This window comes from Podarcis filfolensis (assembly GCF_964270895.1).
Source record: "Podarcis filfolensis genome assembly, chromosome: 10".
In the NCBI taxonomy this organism is placed as follows: Eukaryota; Metazoa; Chordata; class Lepidosauria; order Squamata; family Lacertidae; genus Podarcis; species Podarcis filfolensis.
The window spans coordinates 30,017,251-30,041,149 of record NC_139612.1 but is presented as its reverse complement, the minus strand read 5'-3'; the positions used below and the strand labels follow the sequence as shown (position 1 = coordinate 30,041,149).

The window sequence follows — 23,899 nt, the reverse complement described above, 5'->3', positions numbered from 1 at the left end:
TGGGTCACGTGGCCGGGGCTCCTTTCGCTTCCATCGGCCTCTTCTCGGCGTACTTAAAAAAGGGGGCGGGGAGAATGGAACGGGGAAGCGCGCGCGCCTCTCTCTCTCGTGACAGTCCAGCCCGGCTCGCCTCTCACCCTCCGCACTCCAGCTCGGCTGCAAGGATGGCGCGCGCCGCCGCCGCTTGTTCTGCCTGGACTCTCCGTTTCCTGCTTTTGTCGTCGGCCCTCGCTTTGGCCTCCGCCGCCTCCGCCCGGGCGCGGAAGCCCAATGTGGTGCTGATCCTGACCGACGACCAGGACACCTATCTGGGCGGAATGGTAACGCCGCGCCTCCCTTGGGAAGTGGTGGGCGGCGGCGGCGGCGGCGGCGGCGGGGGGGCTGTTTGTAGATTTGGGGCCTGCGCACGCGGAAAAGAGGTGGGGGGAGAGAGAGGGGTCTCTGCAATGGGAGAGAAGAGGCCGAAGAGCCGAGACCCGGGAGGGAAATGGCATAAAATATAACCGGGGGCCGGGCCCCTCCAAAGTTGATGGACATTGCCATTCAAGTGGTGTGCATGCACTGCATCATGTGATCTGTTGTGCAGGGCGGGGCTTACCTGGGGTCTTACCCCACCCCCCCAAAAAAAAATATTTTTTCAACCTCTTGGTGCCATCCTGTGCCTGATTTATGTATAAGCTAAACAAGCTATAGCTTAGGGCCTCACTCTCTTGGGGAGAGTGGACCTATTAGGTCCATAAATTACCATATAGCATATATTCAACACAAAAAACAGCAACAATTCTTTGTTGACAAAGGACAGCTGGACAAATAGAGGGCCACATTACCTTTGGTAGCTTAGGGCCTCATCAAACCTAAATCCGGCCCTGGTGCCATCCGATTAGGAGCCAGGCTAAGGCTGCGATCCTGTGCACGCTTCGGCAGGCGTGAACTCCAGGGAACAAATTGAGTCATAGGATTGCATTGGCAAGGCTGGAATGCCCAAGGAGCAGTTTGAATCCACTGGGGTGGAGGGTTAACCAAGGCGTGAAGGCAATATAGCTTGGCTTTCTCATGCTTGTAAAGAGAAGAAGCCCCACTATTCTGTAATGGGGAAGTGTGCCAGAAAGGCCCTTGGGTGTGAAGTAGTTCAGGAAAGGGCTGTTGCGTCTTTTGGCTCCAGAACTGGGGAGAATTGGTTGTGTGCATCTGATACGTGGTGCAGGGTGGTCAACCTTTGGTTTTCCCTCCCACAAATGCCGAGAAAGAGGGGGCATGTGGTGGTTTACTAGAAGTTGATGTTGGGTGTGGCAGTGGAAGTACACAACTGGATCATCTCCATCGGAGAATCAACATGTTGAAGTTTTGCCCGCACATTCCTTATGGCCAGGTTGTGTAAACTGACCTTTCTCTATGCCAATTAAGCTAATGCATTTATCATAGGTTGCATAAGAACACATTGCGAGCCTATTCAGTGAAACAGAATTTTGTACATTTGAGAAATGATCTGGGGTTTGTTTGTTTGTTTCCAATTATAGAAATGTGTTGAACAGGTTACAACAGCGTATCACTTCCATTAGTGAAATAGCACTGGGTGTAGGAATGTTCTTCCTTGTTAGAAGGATTCAGCAAGAACCTGAAGCAATACACTCGGCCTTTTCTACATGGGCAAAGCTAACTTTTTGTTACACTAGGCCTCAAAAATGGCCATGGCTGTTTCCTTCTTCTGATCCTTCTTCCATCAGACCAGTGGGCACATTTTGGCTTTTAAGACAGTGCTGTGGGTGCCAGTCACAAAAGGGCTGCCATGTGGCTGTGGCATAGCAAAATTTCTGCTGTTGGTCGGGGGGCGGGGGCGGGCAAAGCATAACTCAAAATAGAGGTGGGGCCATTTCTGCTTCTCCTCCCCTCAGACAACCTCATACTTGCTTCAGGAAGTCACCTGTGTCCTGCTGGTTGTGATTGATTTCTCTCTCGCAACACTCACAGTAATGCTCTTGCTATCTAATAACATGGACCAATCCCCAGGTTCAGGAAAAATACACAAGATGGCCGCACCACTGTCTCTACTGCATACTCACTGCACACATACAGCCCGCAAACACTTACATCTCTCACACAGATTCATGTACTTCACAACCACAAACTTCTAAATTTTTGTCCACATGAATTGCTCTCTTAGAGAGACACAGAGCATACATGAGCACACCCACATTCGGAAAAGGCCCTTCACAGGTGAGCCATTTACAATTAAAAACAAACGAAGGTGCGCACACACACGAGGGCCACAAACCTGGCAGCCACAGGCAATCCCTTCAGAATAAGAGGGAGAGTATCTATGAGCTATGGAACCATGTGCTAGTAGAAGTAATTGCTGGATTCTAGAATGAAGGGGCGGGGGCTTTTTAAAGAACAGATAAGACATTTAAGTTCCTACTCACTTTCCAGCACCCACAAACTTGCTCATCATCTGCTCTCGGAAGGTTGTGGTCTCTCCTTCCTTGGAGGTTTTGAAGCAGAGGTTGGATGGCCATCTGTCATGGATGCTTTAGCTGAGATTCCTACATTGCAGGGGGTTGGACTAGATGACCCTTGGGTCCCTTCTAACTCAACAGTTCTGTGATTCTATGCCCATCTGTGGTGCTTTGTTTTGCTTCCTTTTGGGAAAGAATACTGTTGAGGTTATTTAATTTGTTTGTTTTTATATTTTTTATGCATTGTTGTAAGTAGCCATGGGTATTTGGACAGAGAAGTGTTTAGTAAATAAGGTACAGTATTGCTTATACTGTATTTAGCAATAAGTGCTGGTTTCCCTTTTAAGTTGCAAGCCTGAAAGTTTCATTTTAGTATAATAATAAATGAAACACTAACAGCTAGAATTTGTTTTGGTACTCTTAAAGTTGATATTGGGTGTTAGCAATCGTTGAAATTGGTTACCTAAGTAGCAAGTCCAGCAGTGAAATTATTTACTTAAGTAACAAGCCCCATTAAGTAACAAGTGCAGTCCTCTGTGTATTTAGTCAAAGTAAGGCCTACTGTGTTCAATGGGGCTTATTCCCTTCTTGTGTGTTCAGGTTTGCAAACATAAACACCTCACTCTTCCTGTGGAGTCATATTATAGTTGTAGGTCTTTATACGTATTTCCTTTCTTTCAGACACCGCTGAAAAAGACCAATGCTCTTATTGCAGAGATGGGGATAACCTTCTCAAATGCAGTAAGTACCGAATCAGGCTGTGCTGTTGAAAATACTGCCATTTTTACTGCTGAGTTTATTATATCATTCTCACAAGAAAACCTAAAAAGGGAAGAAGAAATGGACCCAAGGGATGAATTGTTTATTAAAGGCATAGAGAGACCTGGCAAAACTGTTACCTTGGTGCTCCACTGTTTCTCCATGATACAGCAATTCAGGTGGTGACTTTTGCTGTTTCTTAGATAGCAATTTTAAGTCAACTGGGAATTGGATCATCTTTCTTATGAAGAAGAGTCATTCTCAGATGTGCTGAGTGCTACAAAGTACAGAAAATGGCTGGTGATGCCACCTCAGTCTTCTGTGGTATTGCTCTATGTTTTCCATCTTTTGTTTTCAACCAGAGGGACAGTGTAATGTTTCCCAGAATCCCGGTTTGTTTTCTAGCTGGAAATGCAACAGAGTGCTCTGTCAGCTCCTAGTTGGGATTCAGCATTGCCACGTTAGGGTCTCTGATTTCCATCTGTTTCAAAGTCTACTTGATAATCTTTACTTTAATGATGGACAACCTGTGTCTATATGCTAGAGCCCCCTTCCTGCTGTCAGGAATGGCTGTGGTGATACTTTGACTATAAACAAAGGTTGATATCTGATTTGAGTCTTGATTTAGATTACTTTCAGTTTCAGCAGCCTGAAGATGTGCACAGCAGTCCTGAAGGGGTCGGGTCAGTTACTTGCATTGTGATCCTTGCGCTGTATGGCTGGATTAAGGTGGCCAGCCCTGGGGTGGACTGGGTTGAAGAGACTGAATATCTCCCTAGGAGAGGTGTAATGACACTGAGTTTAAAGGAAGAGGTTGTTATGAAGAAGCCCTACCATTCTAGTCAACTACACTTTGAAGCATCACGTTCTGGGGCAGTATATTTCAGCGTGCATGGTGGTAACCCAATTCGAAGCTTTTCTGGGTCCCTTTCAGTCTGACTCATAACGTGGTTTCTGGACTAAAAGAGCTTTGATCACCCTGGTTGAAAATTTGCCCAGGAGCTCGTTGAAAAGTACCTCCCTTTTGATTTTGCCAGATTCCTCAGTGACCATCAACCATGGTATCCTTTTCAACTGTTAGGCAGGTATGAGATATGGAAGCAGATTTCTGGTGGTTCCCGCCCTTTTGAGTGCAAAGCGGTGTGTGGATTTCTACTTGACATCTTGATGTTTGGCTTATGCTGTATAACATCTACAAGAAACTGCCGTCTTGAATATATCAATGATATGGTAGTCTAACACCCGCTACATGGGGCTGTCTTTGAAAAGCCTTCTCAGTAAGTAAGGCCAAAGGGCTGATGAAACAATCAACTATTCAAATGATTGCTTTTTATGAGGCTGCTGTATGCTACCTTGGGCAATTTAGAAATTAAGTTGAAGAGGCAGGAAATTTATTGCTCTTACAGCTAGGCAAGTAACCATTTATTTGCTCCCTGCCAATAAGATACAGATCTTTCTAATTTGCTTGCAGGTTAGTTTCAGGTGGATAGTGTAAAGATTTTAAGGGATTTGTATACTAAACATTTCATAGACAGAAATCTCGAGTGTTATTAATTATATTGTAGATATTTCTGACAACATGCAACTTGATTTTCTCCCCATGTTCTTTTAACTTCTTCAGTATGTGCCCAGTGCATTGTGCTGTCCCAGTAGAGCAAGCATCTTGACAGGAAAATATCCACACAACCACCATGTTGTCAATAACACACTGGAGGGAAACTGCAGTAGCAAATCCTGGCAGAAGATTCAGGAACCATTTACCTTTCCTGCCATCCTCAAGTCCATGTGCGGCTACCAGACATTCTTTGCTGGGAAATACTTGAATGAGGTACAGTTTTGTGTGTGCTGTGCATATATATATTGCATGAATGATCAGTCTTAAAATGCTTGTGCGTGTATCAAGACTTTATTAAAAAAACTCAAAAGTAGCAGTTTGTGTGAAAGGGAGGTTAGGATATGCAGTGAACAGGAGTAGTTTGTTAAGTATAGTAAAGCTGACTTTTATTGCATACAGATGTCTGCTCTGAAACACTTGAATTGCAGCTCCCACATGTAAGCACTCTTAGGTGACTGTTTCACCAGAATGGCCTTTTTCCAAGCAAATGGATCTGCTTTTAGTGGTAAAGCTCTATGATAGAGCTAGTGCCATCTAGCATGGTGTGATCAGGCACAGTTGGTGTATGATGTACAAGATCTACAAGAGCCAGTGTAATAAATTGAAGACTCTCTTGCAGCTAAACAAAGGCTGGGTTGCTGCATTAGCCACCTGTGGTGCCACAAGACTTCTCCCCCCCCCCCCTTCACTCCTTGAGTGCCCCCACCAAACTGTCTAGAGCAGTTTTGTCCCGGGATGAAGGAAGAAGTGATGAAGTCTTGTCGCACAGGCTGAAGTCCTTATACTAATGGGACACAACCCATTTTCTGTATGAGTGAACCTGAAACTGTAAGCAAGCCCTTCCCATACCCTTGTTTAAAATTCAGCATGATTCCTAGGATAAGATGAATTTGGAACCCTACTCAGGTCCTCAGGCAATAGCCATCCATAGGTTAGACCAGCCTTTCTCAACCTTGAGTCCACAGATGTTGGACTACAACTCCCATCTTCTCTGACACCTCATCCTGATAGCTAGGGATGATGGGTGTTGTAGTTCAACAACTTCTGGGGACCCAAGCTTGAGAAAGGCTGGGTCAGACGAAGGCTTTCTGGTTGGGATAATTATAATACTAAAGACTTGCTTAATGTTGGATTCTTTTCATTTTCAGTATGGAGCAGAAGATGCAGGAGGAATCGGTCATGTTCCTCCTGGATGGAGTTTTTGGTATGCATTGGTAAGTGTCTGTTAAATATCTACGGTTTGCTTTATATGTTTTACCATCATATAATATGCCAAGCTCTTAATTCTTGAAACTGAAACGATGGGGGCCCTTCAGAAATAAAAACAATTAACATGGAACCTTGCAGCCTTTAACATTGGCCCTTTATTCCTGCCATCATTCTAGCAGACCATCTGCAGACCTGTACTTCATAATATTAAGGAGTTTAGAAGAAGAAGAAGAAACACTAACCCTGGAACAAGTAAACGGATCAATCACTGCAGTAGAATTCCCAGAAGAGGAGTCGTAGCATGGTGGCCACTAGTGGGAGTTTAACAGGGAAAGTTCTCAAAATTCAAATGCCATGTTAGCCACAAACTCACCAGGTAGCCTTAGGCATGCCATGATTTTCCCTCTTGGCCCCTCCATGTGCAATATAGGCCTGGTTCTGTTGTATAGCGTTGCAGAGATTACTGAGAAGGTATGTGAAGCATTTTAAGCCAGGCACCATATGATTCTTTATTTATTTATTACCAGTGTGTTAGTTTGGTAAGTCTTACAGGGATTTAAATTTATCTCATTGTGACTGGGGACAAGTAACATTCTAACAGCAAACCCCTTGGATGTCTCCTTTTGAATATATAAAGTGGCTTTTGTTTTCTTCCGCAGGAAAAAAATTCCAAGTATTATAATTACACACTTTCGGTAAATGGAAAAGCGCGGAGGCATGGTGAGAACTACAGCGTTGATTACCTGACAGATGTACTGGTAAGGATTTCTCAGCAATTAGGTGTTTAGCAAGATGAATTCTTGCTTCTTTCCAAGACTGTATCGGGTCGAACTAGTATAATTCTGAAGCAAAGGTAAAATCCTGAGTGTAAATGAACACTGGGTGTCCTACAGTGCAAAGCATTTAAATGTACCTTAAATGTACTTTATAGAAAGGCACCAAAACTGCCCAGCTATAACACAGATTGGTTTTTTTTTAATTGATAACTGTGAGGTAATAGAAAATTTTATATTTATTTTTAAAAAATAAAAAATTGTAAGCCTTGTTAGGATTAATTGTCATTCAGTTATTTTGGTCAACCATTCTGAACCCAGGACAAGTCCTCAAACTCGTTATGCCCCAGTAACCAGTTTGTTAATAGCTATCAGGATGACAGTTGGAAAAAGCAAGAGAAGGTTAAAATGCAGAGCTGTGATAATAAGATTAAATTATAATGAGATTAAAGGTCACAGTTAAACGGGATGACCAACCTGTGTTACAAAGATGATTTTATTTTTAGCAATGCTCAAAAACATGTACGCTAAATGTTTTTACAATACCAAACCCTTTGTGTTTCATGCTACGGTCTTTGGGATTGGGGTGTGGCTCAGTTGCAGAGCACATTTTCCATAGGAAAGATCCCATATTTAATCTTCAGCATCTCCATGTAGTTGCTGGGAGAGATCCCCATCTGAAGTCCCGGAGGGCTGCTGCCAGTGATTTGTTGTTGTTTAGTCATTTAGTCGTGTTCGACTCTTCGTGACCCAATGGACCAGAGCACGCCAGGCACTCCTGTCTTCCACTGCCTCCCACAGTTTGGTCAAACTCATGCTGGTAGCTTCAAGAACACTGTCCAGCCATCTCGTCCTCTGTCGTCCCCTTCTCCTTGTGCCCTCAATCTTTCCCAACATCAGGGTCTTTTCCAGGGAGTCTTCTCTTCTCATGAGGTGGCCAAAGTATCGGAGCCTCAGCTTCAGGATCTGTCCTTCCAGTGAGCACTCAGGGCTGATTTCCTTCAGAATGGATAGGTTTGATCTTCTTGCAGTCTATGGGACTCTCAAGAGTCTCCTCCAGCACCATAATTCAAAAGCATCAATTCTTTGGCGATCAGCCTTCTTTATGGTCCAGCTTTCACTTCCATACATCACTACTGCCAGTGATAGAATCATAGAATTGTAGAGTTGAAAGGGATTCAAAGGCTCATTTAGTCTAGTCCCCTGCAATGCAGGACTGCAGAGTAGGCAATACAGTCCAACATGGACCAGTGGTCTGACCATTGGTATAAGGCAACTTCCTAAAATAATAGCAATGCATTGTTGGACAAGAATGGCTGCCCATAGTGGGATAGCATAAGTTTGAAGCAATGGTTTTATCAGATTTTCCTCCTTTTTGTGTCTGGACACTAGCATGGCATCACATGTTAGACCTAAAGAACTCTGGTACTTACTTTGATAAAATAAGAAATAAATATTCCCTGCCTCTCACATAGAATTTAACTTCTGCTCAAAGGAAAATACAAAAGAAAGGAACAGTTGAAATACATGTAACTCTTCCAGTGCAACAGGGATTTGTAATTTTGGAGTCTCTTGAGAGAATCTGTATCTGATTACTTGGACAGCATTAAAATAGAATTAGCTTTAAGTTCATAATTTTTTTTCAGGCCAACATGTCCTTGGATTTTCTGGAATATAAATCCAACTTTGAGCCATTCTTCATGATGATAGCAACTCCTGCACCCCACTCACCTTGGATAGCTGCTCCTCAGTACAAGAAAAGCTTTCAGAATGTCAGCGCTCCGAGAAACAGTAATTTCAATATCCATGGAAAGGTATGGATTATCTATTACAAACGTGTTAATTGGCGATTGCTAGATATAATGAATTAATCTTCATTTGAGCTTTTAAAACAGCTGATCACCATGGGAATCTGTCATGAGAACCTGCCATGTGATCAAGGCATCAAAGTATGCAGGTGGAAGTTGCGGGTCTACAGGGGGTGAACTTGATTTCTCTACAAAATGCAGAAATTTCTGGCGAGTGTGATGAGAGTGTTTAGGCTAAGTCAGCTCCTCTGCCGTTCATAATTTTGTTTAGTTTCCTGTTTGTATCCTTCAATATGTGCAGCCCTTATATTGCCTCTCAATGTGTGAATTGTACTCTTGTGATTACCGTATTTTTTGCTCTATAAGACTCACTTTTTCCCTCCTAAAAAGTAAGGGGAAATGTGTCTGCGTCTTATGGAGCGAATGCAGGCTGCGCAGCTATCCCTGAAGCCAGAACAGCAAGAGGGATTGCTGCTTTCACTGCGCAGCGATCCCTCTTGCTGTTCTGGCTTCTGAAATTCAGAATATTTTTTTTTCTTGTTTTCCTCCTCCAAAAACTAGGTGCGTCTTGTGGTCTGGTGCGTCTTATAGAGCGAAAAATACAGTCGTTGTCTGTTCTTTGGAAATGAGCTTAGTTGTTGTTGTTTCAACAAGTGTATATAGGGTTGGCACTATTTAAAATCAATGGGTCCTTTTCAGTCTTCTGACTCAAGATGAAAGTATTCAAGCATCCCCTATTTGCCTTTCTAACTTATAATGAAACTCTGCCAGAATAGTTGTCATTTCTAAGGAGCTTCAGAGAGTGCTTTAGTGACCAATTAGCCTACACACACAAACACACACAGAGCGGGGGGGGGGGGGAATTTGGGCATCTAGATCTTCAGAATCTGACGTTGTTGCATCTGTGGCTCGAAGATTGCTAAGTAGTGGTCTCAGGAATTTATATCAATAAAATGGTGCCTAGGAGTACTGTGTTCACAGTGGTGAATGTATAGTCAGCACCGATCTATTGCAGCTAAGATTCTAACTCCCACTTACGTTACGTTACTCATCAAAGTGCCTTAAAACTATTTGTCCTTCAGTTGCTGTTGCTGCATAGGCTCCTATCTTGGACAGGCTGTGTTCTACTGTATAGTAAAATGCGTAGGAACGTGGTTAGGCAAGCAATGACGCACAGTTCTTTTCAAAAAATAGTCATTCACGTTGTCAACCCAGATTAGACTGGAGCTATTTGTGCTGTTTCTGAATAAAGGTGAAGGCCATGCAGCTCTCAGCCTCATCGGATGAGAATTATGAAGGGGATTTCGTCAGCGCTTACTGTTGTCTGTTTTTCTACTTCTCCAGTTCAAGGTCCTGTTTGTTTTTTAAAGTCTGAGCAATCTCTCAAACGTTCTTGTTCCTCCTTGTGGCCCAAGAGCATCTTGTGTTCTGGCAGTATGTGTTCATTAAAGCAAAACCTTGTTAGATTCCATTTTAGGAGAAGCTTGCGTACATAGCAATAGGAAACTGACTGCAGAGTCCATGAATAATCTGTTAATGGAAGAGGATAAGAGGCTATGTTTGCCAATTTCCCCCTCACCCTGCTGCCCCAGCACACCTTGAAAATTGGCTCCAGAAAATTGGGGAACCCTCCAGAACAGGGTGAAAGGTGGTATCTGGCTGCATGGGGAAGGATAAACTGGTAAAAATCACTTTCCTTTCTCTTGTTAGCAAACATATCCAATCAAACAAAAATCTTTCCATGAGCACAAAGGCACCAATTGGATTATATCCCGTATCATTTTGGAAAATTGTGCTGCTAACGTTATATTGGTTTCTAACGAAATTATTACGAAATAATTAACCAGTGAGCCTGATCAAATGCCAAATATGACAGCATCTTTCTATATAAGACAAAAGTTCCTGAAATTAATTTATGACACCAAGAAAGCTAAAGGGAAATAGTTCCAACTTATAAGACTACAATCCTATATCCACTTATCGATGAGTAAGCACCATTGAACTCAATGGGATTTACTTCAGAGTAGACATGGATAGGATTGCACATGTTATCTGAACTGGAATAGTTTGAGTTTTTTGTGTCTGTCATTCCAAATCCCAGTGGCTTGAGGTGGGTAAAATGTTGATCACAAACTGAAAATTATGTTGGTTAAACCCAACCTTAGTCCAAAAGGCAATCCAGATAAAATAATAAAATAATATCATTGTTGGCTTTTAAACTGAATCCTAGTTTGTTCCCTTTTTTATGTGCTTTAAATTGTTCTTCACCCTAAGTCTTTGCATTGAGTCAGTGAGTAAATCTAAAGTAACAAATGTTGATAATATGTTTTATAGGACAAACATTGGCTCATCAGGCAAGCAAAGACACCAATGACTAATTCATCAATACAATTTCTAGATGACGCTTTTAGGAAAAGGTAGGAACCTATACTATTTTTTTTTAATGGGATTTCTTGCAAAACTGAAATGGAGCACACTATATATATATATATATATATATATATATATATATATATATATAATATAGTTAGCTTTGAAAATCTACACGATATATTCTTGCTTTGGGTTATGAAATAAACTGCAGTTGGTCGAAGAAAGTTTGGTTACACGAATGTCACATCTGTCTCTCCACCTTTTCCTCACCAAAGATTCCTTTAAACAGCTGGTGTCTTTACATACCTTCCGTACCAGAGAACAGCTGTTGCTTTTAAGTAGCTGCTGAAAGGGATAAGCAGAAGTGACTGGCGACCATTGAAGGTGGCGAAGCAGAGAGAGAGATAGCTTAAAGACATGGAACACAGGCACATGCAAACCTGGCTAATCTCACCTGATGCTGAAATATGCTCTCATGTTACACTGGCATGCACTCAGCCCTTCTCTCTTGTTGCTGGCATGCACTCATGTACACTCGACTCTTACCCTCTTCTCTCTCTCGTATATTTCTCACACACATGTGATCAAAGGGAGCTAGGGAGAAAGACAGCCTGGGAAGGAAGAAATTGTTTCTAATGTTTGATGTTTTATTATGGTTTTTATATGTGCTGGAAGCTGCCCTGAGTGGCTGGGGAAACCCAGCCAGTTGGGTGGAGTATTATTATTATTATAATTCATTATTATGCTTTGCAATAAATGAAACCCCTATCTCATTACTTAGCACAGTAATCAGAGGGTCTGTTGATGAAGGCAGAGCGGGGAGAAAGTTTCCTTTCCCCATGAGCAGATAGGAATGTTTCTCTGCTGTGTGTTGAGAGATGAAGTTCCTATGACATAGCACAGTTAAGAAGGCATAGCCACCTCTTAACCATTAGTGAGCGAGCAGCTGGGTCCGGGAATAGTCCCCTATATGTAATAGTCCTTTGTGCCACAGATCCACAGTTAACGCCTTCCCTTGTTGGGGGTGGAAGCTGTGCTTGTGTGCATCGCTCCTCTAAATGGCTGCAGCGCTTGTGAGTCAAGAGAGCCTTAAGTAAAAGCCCCGAGCAGAGAAGGGATTTCTCCCTTGCTAAGGCCTCTCTCAGCGGCTCCCTGTGGTCACTTCTGATCTTCTTCACATACGTGCCTGAGAGTGGGTCTTGTGGGTCCACCTGTGCAGCCAGGCAATGGCTCAATGGTCAAAGAATGTTAAGACGCTGCTAAAAGTGGGTTGGTTGTGAATGATGGTTATGGATACTTAACTTTCATGCAAATTACTGTTTTGGAGGGCTGTGATTGGCTAGGTATTGAAAGTCATCCAAAAAGGAGGCTAAGAGGGGAATCATTGGTTCATATTAGCCTTACTGAAGGTTATCTTTTCAATGGGTAGTGCTTTTAATATATTTTTTTCTGGAGAGGGTGGGGTCATGCCACCTGGGGCAAAATGCATGCACAGCACATCAGGTTTCACTTTCTGTTGACCAGAATAGATTTCAGAGAACAGGGGGCAGAAAAAGAGGTAGTGAATTAGTTATGTGTGCAGATGGAGAGACAAAAAACCCCGCTTTCTCTCTCTGGCTCTTAAGCGGTTGCTTCCTTTTCTGCCCATTGCAACCAGCTGCCTCTGGAATAAGCCAAACTTGCAGTGAGCTGTTAAATAGTACCTAAGTACCCGGCTGATGCTTTTACACCCCTCCCAAAGTTGTGAGTCTTGCAGAATTTTCAAACACTTGCTTGAATTTGCATCCCATGAAAATGGTGGTTCTCATTATCAAACAAACCAGATCAAGGTATTGATAGATACAGGACCTTTTAGAATAGAAAACAGCAGGGCTCAAAAATGTAAAAATATATAAGAAAGTCTTCTTTGAGTTATGAAACTCATACTCCACATTTGCATGCACATACCCTCATGCATTTAAAACACTTAAACTTTCCTGTTCGCTTGCAGATGGCAGACACTTCTGTCGGTGGATGATCTGATTGAAAAACTGGTGAAGAGGCTGGAATCTCATGAAGAGTTGGATAATACATACATTTTTTACACTTCAGACAATGGCTTTCATACAGGTGAATGTATTTTAGTTATATATATATATATATATATATATATATATATATGCTGTAAACTTTTATGAATGCATTTGAAACAGCTTCAGATAAGTGGGAGAAGTGATGCAAATTTGTGGCTATGGAAACTATTGGCTTCCAAACATCTTAGTCCTATATTCTCTCTTTGCGGTCACTTCCTGGAATTTAGCTCTAAGCAAAAAACAATATAGGGGTGACCGAAAATAAAGCGTTCCCCTAATGAATAAATGCAGACCAGCTGGGGAGTGAACAAACACCAAGAGGGATAAAGCAGAAGTGGCTAAACTGTGACCCACCAAATATTAGACTCAAACTCTTAGCAGCCTCAGCCAGCATGGTCAATAGTCAGAGAAGGTGGGAGTTGTACTCTGCAAACATCTAGAAGGCCAAAGGTTAGCCCCTCCCTGGGATAAAATAACAAAAGCTGTCAATGCAATATATAGAATTTCTGTTCTGCATGTTTCTTAGGTCAGTTTTCATTGCCTATTGACAAACGACAGCTCTACGAGTTTGACATTAAAGTTCCACTGTTGGTGCGAGGACCGGGAATCAAACCCAACCAAACAAACAAGGTAAAGTTACACTTACAATAAGTGCAAATACCTGCGACCATGTTGTTTGAAAGCAGCCTGGTTCCAGAACATTCGTTGTTTGAACTGGGAAAATAATTAAGAATGAGTGACATTGGAAAGAGAGAGAAAATGTTGAGAAGCGGAAACAGAATATGCAAAGCAAAGTGAGTGGTAAAGCCTGCAGTTGTGTAGAATGGAATAGTCAAAAACCTACGAAGAAGTTACTGCTTCTGAATCAGCCTTGCAAAGAAGCAACAGCAGCTACAAGCCTGTGTGATTTAATATTGTGTGTGTGTGTTGAGTTGTTACAAAGCTTCTTGCCTAGGCATTGGCAGTTCTTAGTCACATGAGGGACTGGATAAATTTGGTTGTTTACTGGCCTTCTCTAAATATTACGTTGCAACACAATCAATCTTTATTATGGTCCAGAGACCCAACAAATCGTTAACAAAGCAATGCACAATTCAGACAGCCTACCTCCAGGTTAAACAAGCATTTTGTTCAGACTTAAAGATAGGGATCATTGACAGGGAGGTCATGGCGGTCGTGGCTGGAGTAAAGAAGTTGCATGATTACCTCTATGGCCACCACTTCAATAATGGCATCATTAGTGGTAGCACCAACTATGTTGCAACTACATAAAGGGTGTGAAAAGTATTCTAATGACATCTAGAAAATTGGAAGATGGACCAGGACTCACACTAGAGATGGCGCTTCATTGCTTCTGCAGACACCCTTTAAGACATGTGTTCACATTAAATAAATAACTGGTCCCAAATCATAGATTAGCACAGTTGGCCATAAGGTGACACATTAATAAAAATAATAGTCAAGGTGTGTATATTAGAATGTGGACACCTTTCATGTTTTTCCCTCTGTCTTCCTTTTTGCTCTTTTGTCTTGCTTATGGAATGCAGTGGGATGGAAGTTCTTAGAAGTTCTCATGCAAGATTAGAGGGGAGAATACGAGGGATGGCTTGGATAAGAATTAGTTATTACACAGCAATGATCATTGTATTTTCTTCTACCCTTTTTATTGTAAAGCAAATGTTAATAACAAGTAATTGCCATTTAATAGCAGAAGGCAGGTATCAACTATAGTCCTAGCTTTAAATGGAAGATGTTCTGAGTTGGCAGCTCAGTCAGTGCATGCAGAAAGCTGGCAGGAGGAAATGGCAAGTGCTGTTTAAACTGCTTCCCCAGAGCTTTAGCAATATGTTCCCTCAGCTTTTCAGAGCACAGTGGAAGTCTGTTTATGTGACGGAAGCAAGTGTAGACTAACATGTTTGTCCAATTTTCTTGGACCCTGAAAACATGCATGTTTCCACTTGGACCATAATAGGAAAATATAATAATTATTTTATGTTTCCTGCCTTCTAGATGCTTGTGGCAAACGTTGATTTGGGTCCTACTATTTTAGATATTGCGGGCTATGATCTAAATAAAACACAGATGGATGGGATGTCACTACTACCACTACTGGTAAGTACATTGGTGGGGTGGTTATTATTAGGTATTCTGGTAACTGCTCTAAACATTGTTCTTCAGTAATTGTTCTTCCACTCTAGATTATGATGCTCAGCAGTCGTAATCTCCTCTACCTTGTAGGTATTTTCACACAGCCCTTGCTGTTGGTATTGGTAGGAGTGAAAGCTTCAGTGGTAGAACATAGAATTTGAACCCAGGATCTTCTGTATGCAGACACCCACTAAAACGGAAGGATCAGGCAGCATGTGATGTGAAAGAACGGTGTCTGAGAGGCATAGAACAGCTGATACCGAGCTAGATGGACAACAAAATAATACAACCTGGTGTAAAGCAAATCAGAGTGTATATTTATTGAACACAACCCAATTTACCGATTAAATAATATTGTAAAATAATTTGAGTACTGATGCAGCTTGCCTGTATCTTTTTTAAAAAAAATTGTCTTTATTTTCTTGGGTTACAAATTGCACGCATCATCTCTATTTTCATATCATAAAGTCCTTTTCTGCAGATCATTTGTATTCAGTGTGAGACACTGTTGTATACAGTATAAGGTTGTTTCTAGTAGCAAAAGAAGGGAAACGAAGCAAAACGCTTTGTGATAAGTTCCAGAGGAGCTAAAAGAAAGGAACTGTGCATGTTTATAACATGCAAACTTAGCATAGCACAGGCATAGGCAAACTTGGCCCTCCAGATGTTTTGGGACTACAATTCCCATCATCCCTGACCACTGGTCCTGTTAGCTAGGGATGATGGGAGTTGTAGGCCAAAAACACCTGAAGGGCCAAGTTTTCCTATGCCTGGCATAGCATCTCTGAGCTCTGTAGTTGTACCTCACACATTTGCGCCATTTTTATTGTGAATCTGGTGGAGAGCACCTAGCGCATTTAAGGGACACTTTAGCAGTGTGAAACTTCATATAAATTGTTTCTCAGCAGTTCTTCTATCTCTAACATCAGTTACTGAAGATGACGTCAGCTTTCAGTCATGAAACTATAGAGTGCAAGGACTGGGGCTTCGTGTTTATACTTAAGTCTTTGCTGCTGCTACCACAAGTTTCAGGCTTAAGTGTCCACAGTTCCGAAGGCTAAAAGCTTTTTTTTTTGTTTTATGAAGCTTCCATTCTACTCGGTCTGCAGTCACCCACACAGTTGTTGACATTTGCTTTATTTTAGAGAGGAGATGCAAATGTGACCTGGAGATCAGATGTTTTGGTTGAGTACCAAGGAGAAGGACACAACAGTAGTGATCCTACCTGCCCTGCCCTTGGACCCGGTGTCACCGTACGTAGTTCTGTCTTCTTCCATTTGCTTTTAGAATCCTTATCTGAAGAATGTTGAGAAGCATGGGGTCACCGAGGATTTGTGTGGAAAGATTAGGAGTGGCATCTTGTACATGGGCCCCCAATAAGGAGGAGTTTAAAAGCAAATTTGCAGTTGCGTCTAGGACAGTCTGTGGGCTGGGTCTTAACATACGCCGCTGTCCGCTGTCAGTGCTCTGTATTGTTCGTGTGTAACAATGGATGTGTGCTGCCGCATTGTAACAGAACTTTTGTTTTTATAGCATTGTTTTCCAGATTGTGTCTGTGAAGATGCATACAACAATACATATGCATGTGTAAGAACACTCTCTTCTTCGTGGGATCTGCAGTACTGTGAATTCGATGATCGTGAGGTAATTGTTCTGTTTTTTTGGGTTGTTGTTGTTTTTTACAGTACCATGTTAACTTCAACTCCTAGTGTATTTATTCTGTGCAGATGGGAATAACAGTTCTAGGAGTTATTTATGCAAATCCCAGAACCTGGTTAACCAAATAGGTTAAATTTAGTGTGATCAGCTATTTCCCATTTGACCTGAAAGCTCCCTCACCAGACAGTTGGTTCAGATATCTATATTTAATCATCCTGTTCGTTTTGGGTTTGTAACTTTCATTTCAGTTATGCAGTTAGCAAGACTCCCGGGGCTGCTTCTGACCCCAAACGACAATTCTAACTCGTTAAATACTTAGGTGAACTTTGACAAGAGGAACCACGACCCACTCCTGTAAGAATTTATCCCTGTGTCAGTAAAATGCAATGCAGGAAGCAACCTTTAGTAGGGGTATATAATTTTGCGGTTCGAATCCCCGTGACAGGGTGAGCTCCGGTTGCTTTGTTCTGGATCCTGCCAACCTAACAGTTCGAAAGCACACCAGTGCAAGTAGATAAATAGGTACTGCTGTGGTGGGAAAGTAAACGGCGTTTCCATGCGCTCTGGTTTCCGTCACAGTGTTCCGTTGCGCTAGAAGCAATTTAGTTATGCTGGCCACATGACCCGGAAAGCTGTCTGTGGGCAAATGCCGGCTCCCTTGCCCTGAAAGCGAGATGAGTGCCACAACCCCAGTTGCCTTTGACTGGACTTAACCGTCCAGGGGTCCTTTACCTTCACCTATAATCTTGCTAGTCCAGCACTTACCTTCTGTCTTCTGAAGTAAACTCAGTGTCAGCTCAAGAACTCTGAAAGTGTTTTTTTCAAGCAGAATCTTGCAATGAAAAGATACGTAGAGAAAGCTGTGTGAGTTTAGCCAAATGAAGCCGGTAGAGATGTGTAAGGAATATGACAGCACTGCGTGACAGAGAATTGCCATCTTGACAACAGGTCACAGCTTAAGAGAATATCAGTTTTAACAGAATACTATTATTCTGTGGTGTCGTTGTGAAAGATCTCTACAGCAATCAATCCCTTATTCCCTCTTCTGACTGTCACTCTCAGTTTCTAGTTAGATTCTTCAGAGGGAAGACTTTCCGTTCTTATTTCTCAACCCATGTTATATATACCCCACATCCTAGTGGACATGGTTATATTTTCAGTTGCTTTTGGTATAAGTAGTTCCTATAACATTGGTGCAGAAGTTTAGTATTTCCTTTTGTGCAGAGCAATCACACACCAGGTAACTGTGTAATGGCTAGAAATGGGTTTTTGGCATGTTACTCCTTACCTGCATTGGCAGTGAATACTGCTCTGTTTGGCTTTAAAGAGGCAGTAATTTTAATACTAGGAGAAAAGGGACCTGCATGCATAGCCTGCTCTGGATTGTACACTCAGCTGTATCTCACTGCTGGAGTGAGAAAACAGTGGGTAAGGTGCTGTTTGCTACATGCTGCAAGGGATGTACGAAAAACAAGGCTGGGGCCAAACATCAGAGTACGGTTCTTGTTCGAACAGGTGCGGCTCTAGCAGTAGTTGTTAATGACGAATGTAAAACTTAAGGTTTGATGAACCGGTAGCATTGTAAATTGAAACGAGGCAGGCAGCTTGAACACTGAGGAGGGAACACAGGTCTGTAAAAAGATCCGGGACAATTGGCTTTGAGAGGATTTTAGTGACCTACCTCTCCCTTTAGAAGCGAAATTTAAATCTCATTAGTAAGATGTTGGCTGCATGAACACTTGCTCATGAAGCGACATCTGTCACCCCATAGATCATCAGGGTTGATTCAGCTGACCTGGCAGGCTAGGCGGGTGTCCCCCTCCCTCCCATAGTTTGCACGCTCAGTGGAAGAGGGCGGCCATCTCACTTGACAGCGCCTCCCAGTTATCGTGAGGGTGATCCACTATGAGTGGTGAAACTGGAAGACGATGAGAAAGAGATTTGGTTTCTGCTTACTGTCCCACAAACCAAGCTGAAGTTCAGATGTATTACTCCCACAAAAGGAGCTACAGGATGGGATCGACAAATGGATTTATCCATGTGGCATCTACAGTGGTACCTCGGGTTAAGAACTTAATTCGTTCTGGGGGTCCGTTCTTAACCTGAAACTGTTCTTAACCTGAGGTACCACTTTAATAATAATAATAATAATTTTTTATTTATACCCCGCCCTCCCCAGCCAAGGCCGGGCTCAGAGCGGCTTACAAGCAATAATAAAAACAAGATGAATCACTTTAGCTAATGGGGCCTCCCGCTGCCACGTGATTTCTGTTCTCATCCTGAAGCAAAGTTCTTAATGCGAGGTACTATTTCTGGGTTCGCAGAGTCTGTAACCTGAAGCATATGTAACCCGAGGTACCACTGTAATAGACCATGTTAAGATGTAATAGCAATCTTCATCGTAGTATCTCTGGCTATAAATCCTCAGTTCCATATTTAGCCTGTCGTTTGTTTTTTTAAATGCAGGTGTTTGTTGAAGTTTACAACTTGACTGCAGACCCGCACCAGATTACCAACATCGCAAAAACAATAGATCAAGAAATTTTAGAAAAGATGAACTATCGGCTAATGATGTTGCAGTCCTGTTCTGGAGCAACTTGCCGCACACCAGGGGTCTTTGATCCAGGGTAAGCCTGCACTTATTGACCTATTTCAATCATTATATGGCTTTGCAACTGTTTTTGAACAGTTCAGGCACATAGACCTTCCCTCTTGGTCTTTGAGTTACTGTAAGTAAAATTCAGTTACAAGGTTTTAAATCGGAATTGTTGCAAGTGAGAAAAGTCCTTTTAATAGTGAAGGATATCCAACAAAGGAACATCGCCCTGCAGTGAGGGGTGAAGGCTGCTTCCCAAAAGGCCCTTTCCACCTGGGCTAGGGGGCATGGCCCATACTCACCAGTTCCACTAAAGAGGCTCCTCATGAGGCTGGAGGAACGTCACCCGGCTCATGTTTTATTGATTTAATATGCTGTAAACCACTTTGAGATTTTTTAATTAAAAATATAAAGCGGTAAAGAAATACACACACACACACACACACACACACACACACACACACACACACCTACACACCTGAGACCTGAATACTAAGATCATTTATCTTGAATAAAAGGTTTTTCAATTTTCCTCCCCTTACTTGCACCCAACCTGATTCTCCCGAAAGGATTGGGGGGGGGGTTCAGGGGAAGGAGGTTTTCCTTGGTCCAAGCCACAGGCTTTAAAAGAAACCGCATATCTGGGCCCTAACCATGAAGTCTTTAAAGCTTATATATAACAAACCCCTTGCTGCAGCTTGCTTGCTAGCAACTGCTTCAAACACTTTTGAGCTTGGAACTAAACAACAGAACCAGTTGCTTCTTTAAATATACTGTATTCAACTAAATGCAGCATCTGTATAGCCGCCATTCATTTTAATGGAGCACGGGGTTCTTGCATGAGTGTGATGTAACTAATACAGCAGAGGTTTCTCTCTAGGAAAAGATCAGCAAGAGATTCTGTATCACACATAGAATGCTGATATTTTTAAAAACTGTAAATACCAGACTTGACTTGAAAGCACTTGTTTTCCCCTCCTCTTCTCCCAAACTCACCCCTTTCCCTGCAGATACAAGTTCAACCCACACCTGATGTTCAGCAATCATGGGACTCAGGCTCGCAGACTTTTTACACGGTCCCTGTAGCTGCAGTGACTAGCCTGTTTTGTTAACATTTCTTCAAAGTGACTGCAGAGTATCTGCTGAATCCACTATGACTACATCTGAAAGGCATGATTGGCGGACTCTGTTTGGAGAAGATGACCTCCCCAGCTGGTTATTTTGTGCAATACATGCTAACAGACATGATTGGTCTAGTTCCCTCAAAATCTGATTACCACATCAATCTGAAAATGGCATCTTGAAGTACAATGTTGACTTGTGGCCAGGAATCTCAATTTGTTTGGTGTTATGTGAAAGACCTCAGGTGGAAACTGTGTTAACTACTTACCTTTGAGAGCTGGTCCTGACGCAAGTTTTTTTCGGGGGGAGCAGGGTCATCCTGGGCCTGCCCTGTAGGCAGAGGCTATAGATCGCCTCCCTACAGCACTACCGGCTAAGCTTTTTAAGAAGATGCACCATGCTTCTGGGTTGTGTTTGAAGTCTAGTATAATCAAGTTTTAACCAGGGAGGTGGCCATTGTTTTTCTTTTCAGCCTTTCAGGACTCGTCTGGAATTGCTGATTAGAATGTATGTGCCTGTTAGATTGTCTCAATATGTATTAATCAACTCTCTTTTCAGATCAGAACCAAGTAAACCACTAAATGGAGAGACACCCCCCCCCAAAAAAAAGATAGAAAATGCGCTGAATGTGCCATTTATTTTGTATGGGAGCCACTAATTTAAGAGTGATATTTTAATTGGAAAATGTGCATTCTCAAAAGTACAATAGAATCTGACGTCCCAATGTAGCAATATATACAGAGGAGAGTATTTCCAGTGCCTCATCTGAGAAAGTTGCTTTAGGATATAATGCTTACTGTATTAGCCCTTTATGCCAGAAAACTGCAGGTCATATTTATTTGATGCCCAGATTTGACTCTTCTTATTCTTGATTGCCCTATGCCTGTGAAATATATTGTTAGCACTTGCTGAACGTTTGGTCCTATTTTTATTTAATATTAAGCCGATCAGACTATTTTGCTAGCTGTTATCGACATTTGCTTGAATACCAGACCAGTTCTCTTCAATTGGCTGACTTATCACCCAAAGGGCATATCTCCTTAAACACTTGGGCAACACAACGCCCCCAAACAGTTTTGTCCCAGTCGTATCCACCTAACAATAGATAGGACCAACAAATATAAATGGACCTCTTTTATAAGAATGGCCTATTTGGACATATGCTGTGTCAGATGATAAAGGCTGAGGTCACATAAAGAGCAGCAGGGTCAAGGAGCAATAAGGTGAGAAGGTGGCTTGAGTCATCCTGGAAATGGGGGGAGAGCATGAAAGGAAATTGCTTCAGAGATTTAGGCTCCAGCCAATTTAAACACCTCTGAAAACCAGCAAGGGGGGGCATTGCTCGTCAACTTTAGTGATTTAAATCAGAGCTAGAAACATGTCAGTTCTGCTGCAGTTAAATAGATTATGTGTTTTTATTTTCTGTTTGTCATACATAACCTTGAGAAAGATTACTCTTGTCTCCCCGTCTGCATTTAATACCTCTAGCTAGAGTGGATCAGAATGAGTTCCAACATATTTTAGTAGCAAGCTCCTATACCATATTAAGGTTAACTTCTAATATATTCATTTGTAATATTCTGTTTGTGTGGACTTGAGAGTAGGGGGTGGGAGCCTGTAATCACCTGGAGGTTGTTGGATTCCCAATTGCCATCAGTCCCAGCCATCACATTCATCAGTCTGGAATGATGGAAGTTCAGTGGTATCTGGCAGGCCAACAGTTTGCCACCCCTGACTTTAAGATAAACATTTAAGAGTTAAGGTGTTTTACTTGGTCTGAGCAAAAGATTCTGTGCTGCATGTCTTAAACAATGTTCATGCTATCGAAACTAACCATACAGAATGAGTGGAACAACTTAGTAGTAGTTTGGTATATTTAATACTATGAAATCCACCAGTTGATTCTTCACAAGGCACTTATGAACCAGGTAATATACAATAGCAATTCAGGAAGAAACTTGGGATCTTGTAAAACGTAGAATGGAAAGATTTTACTTGTTTTGTTATTTCTTTAGGTTCTTACTGTTATTTTATTTCAGAACAGTGAGCTTGCATCTCAAAATGTCTTAAATGTGTTAACTTCTAACTATCCTATCCAAAGCTACATATCTTCTGTTAAAAAACAAACAAACCACAACTTGTGCAATTGATTTTAGTTCACGCAAACTGGACTTTCCCTTTTCCTCCACCTGTAGATCCCGATACAACCCCAAAATTTGCTCTGGGTGGGGATTGGGGGAGCTTTGGGGGTGTCAGGGAGAGGAAGTCCGATCATGTCTCAATGCACAATGTTGGCATGGGAAAAACAGGCTGCTTTGAACTTGATGCCAAGTGGAATCGTAAGAATGAAAGGACCACTAGAAACCTACTTTTAACCAGTCTTTGCGCCTAAGCATTTACCTAAAAGTAACACACAGCCCCCCCCACAGATCTAATCACTTCTTTCTGTAAGATTCTAGCTATTGTTGTCTGTTTGCACTTTACGATGAAGACGCTGTCCAACTGTTGGATACCAACAGAGGCCTTACACAGTATTAGTTTTAAAGAAAACGTGATGGTAACATTCACATTGCTAAACTGAGAGCTGCTTGGCAGTGATGTGGGAGCAAACTATGCAGTAGAAAATGAATCTGCCTGGCAAGCCAATTTGCACACAGTTACTCATGACATTGTATAGCTGCTATATAATTGTGAGCAGCAGCCCAGAGTTGACTGGTGGAGTTTTAATTAAGATTTTTTTTTTCACAGCTCACCTCTCTTGTGCAGAGAAAAAACAACTTCTAGCTCAATTAACAGAACCTATCAATTTTTTTCAGGGCTCGTTATCGTTTCACAGCACTGCCCTATCATCTCAGAAGTTTCTGCTAAAAAACAACTCTTGGCCAAAATGCAAGTTCTTTTAAAAGACAAATTATTCTGGAAGGCTGTCTGTTCATATGTAACTCACCAAATAGACAGTCACTGCATGTAATTGCTAGGGTTTTACAAGTGCTTGTACTAGGTAGGTCTTTTTTGTACCTAGGCCCCACACCACCAAATCCATCCTGATCAGTACAAAACAAAAACAAAAACCCCCAGTAAAATGTTGTAATACTGTTCAAAACCATGGCATTTTCTGTTCAGTTTTCCTTTAAGTGTTGCTGTATGACAACTATGTATGCTAGTTTTCTTACTCATGAATCATAGCAATTTTTTTTAGAAAGTGCCCTTTGAAGGACCCTGTATTATTGCTGCACTTTTCAGTAATTAAATTTATGTACAACAAAAATAATTGATTGTGATGAACTGAAATTAAAGGCACACACATCTGAA

At 41.9% G+C, this 23,899-nt stretch overlaps 1 protein-coding gene across 2 annotated transcripts; it reads left to right on the top strand.

Annotated features, from left to right (window-relative positions):
- GNS (glucosamine (N-acetyl)-6-sulfatase) lies at nt 1-23,899 on the top strand. 2 transcript variants are annotated; one of them, XR_014539285.1, is made up of 14 exons: nt 1-320; nt 3,135-3,194; nt 4,834-5,040; nt 5,976-6,041; nt 6,696-6,794; nt 8,456-8,623; nt 10,952-11,034; nt 12,981-13,099; nt 13,589-13,692; nt 15,073-15,174; nt 16,356-16,463; nt 16,744-16,854; nt 19,336-19,584; nt 20,054-23,899. XR_014539285.1 is itself a non-coding variant. In XM_083574543.1 (14 exons), the coding sequence occupies exons 1-14, from the start codon at nt 75-77 to the stop codon at nt 20,549-20,551; spliced, it is 1,710 nt and encodes a 569-aa protein (XP_083430669.1). In that variant the 5' UTR covers nt 1-74; the 3' UTR covers nt 20,552-23,899. The 2 variants fall into 2 exon arrangements, 1 of the variants encoding a protein (XP_083430669.1); XM_083574543.1 differs by having other exon boundaries at nt 19,336-19,496; nt 20,476-23,899.

What these genes read in the sequence shown, in the direction of transcription:
- GNS (XM_083574543.1), top strand. Translation starts at nt 75, where the DNA reads ATGGAACGGGGAAGCGCGCGCGCCTCTCTCTCTCGTGACAGTCCAGCC. An exon ending in AACCCAACCAAACAAACAAG is followed by an intron (nt 13,693 to 15,072) that starts GTAAAGTTACAC and finishes CCTGCCTTCTAG; the next exon opens with ATGCTTGTGGCAAACGTTGA. An exon ending in CCCTTGGACCCGGTGTCACC is followed by an intron (nt 16,464 to 16,743) that starts GTACGTAGTTCT and finishes TTGTTTTTATAG; the next exon opens with CATTGTTTTCCAGATTGTGT.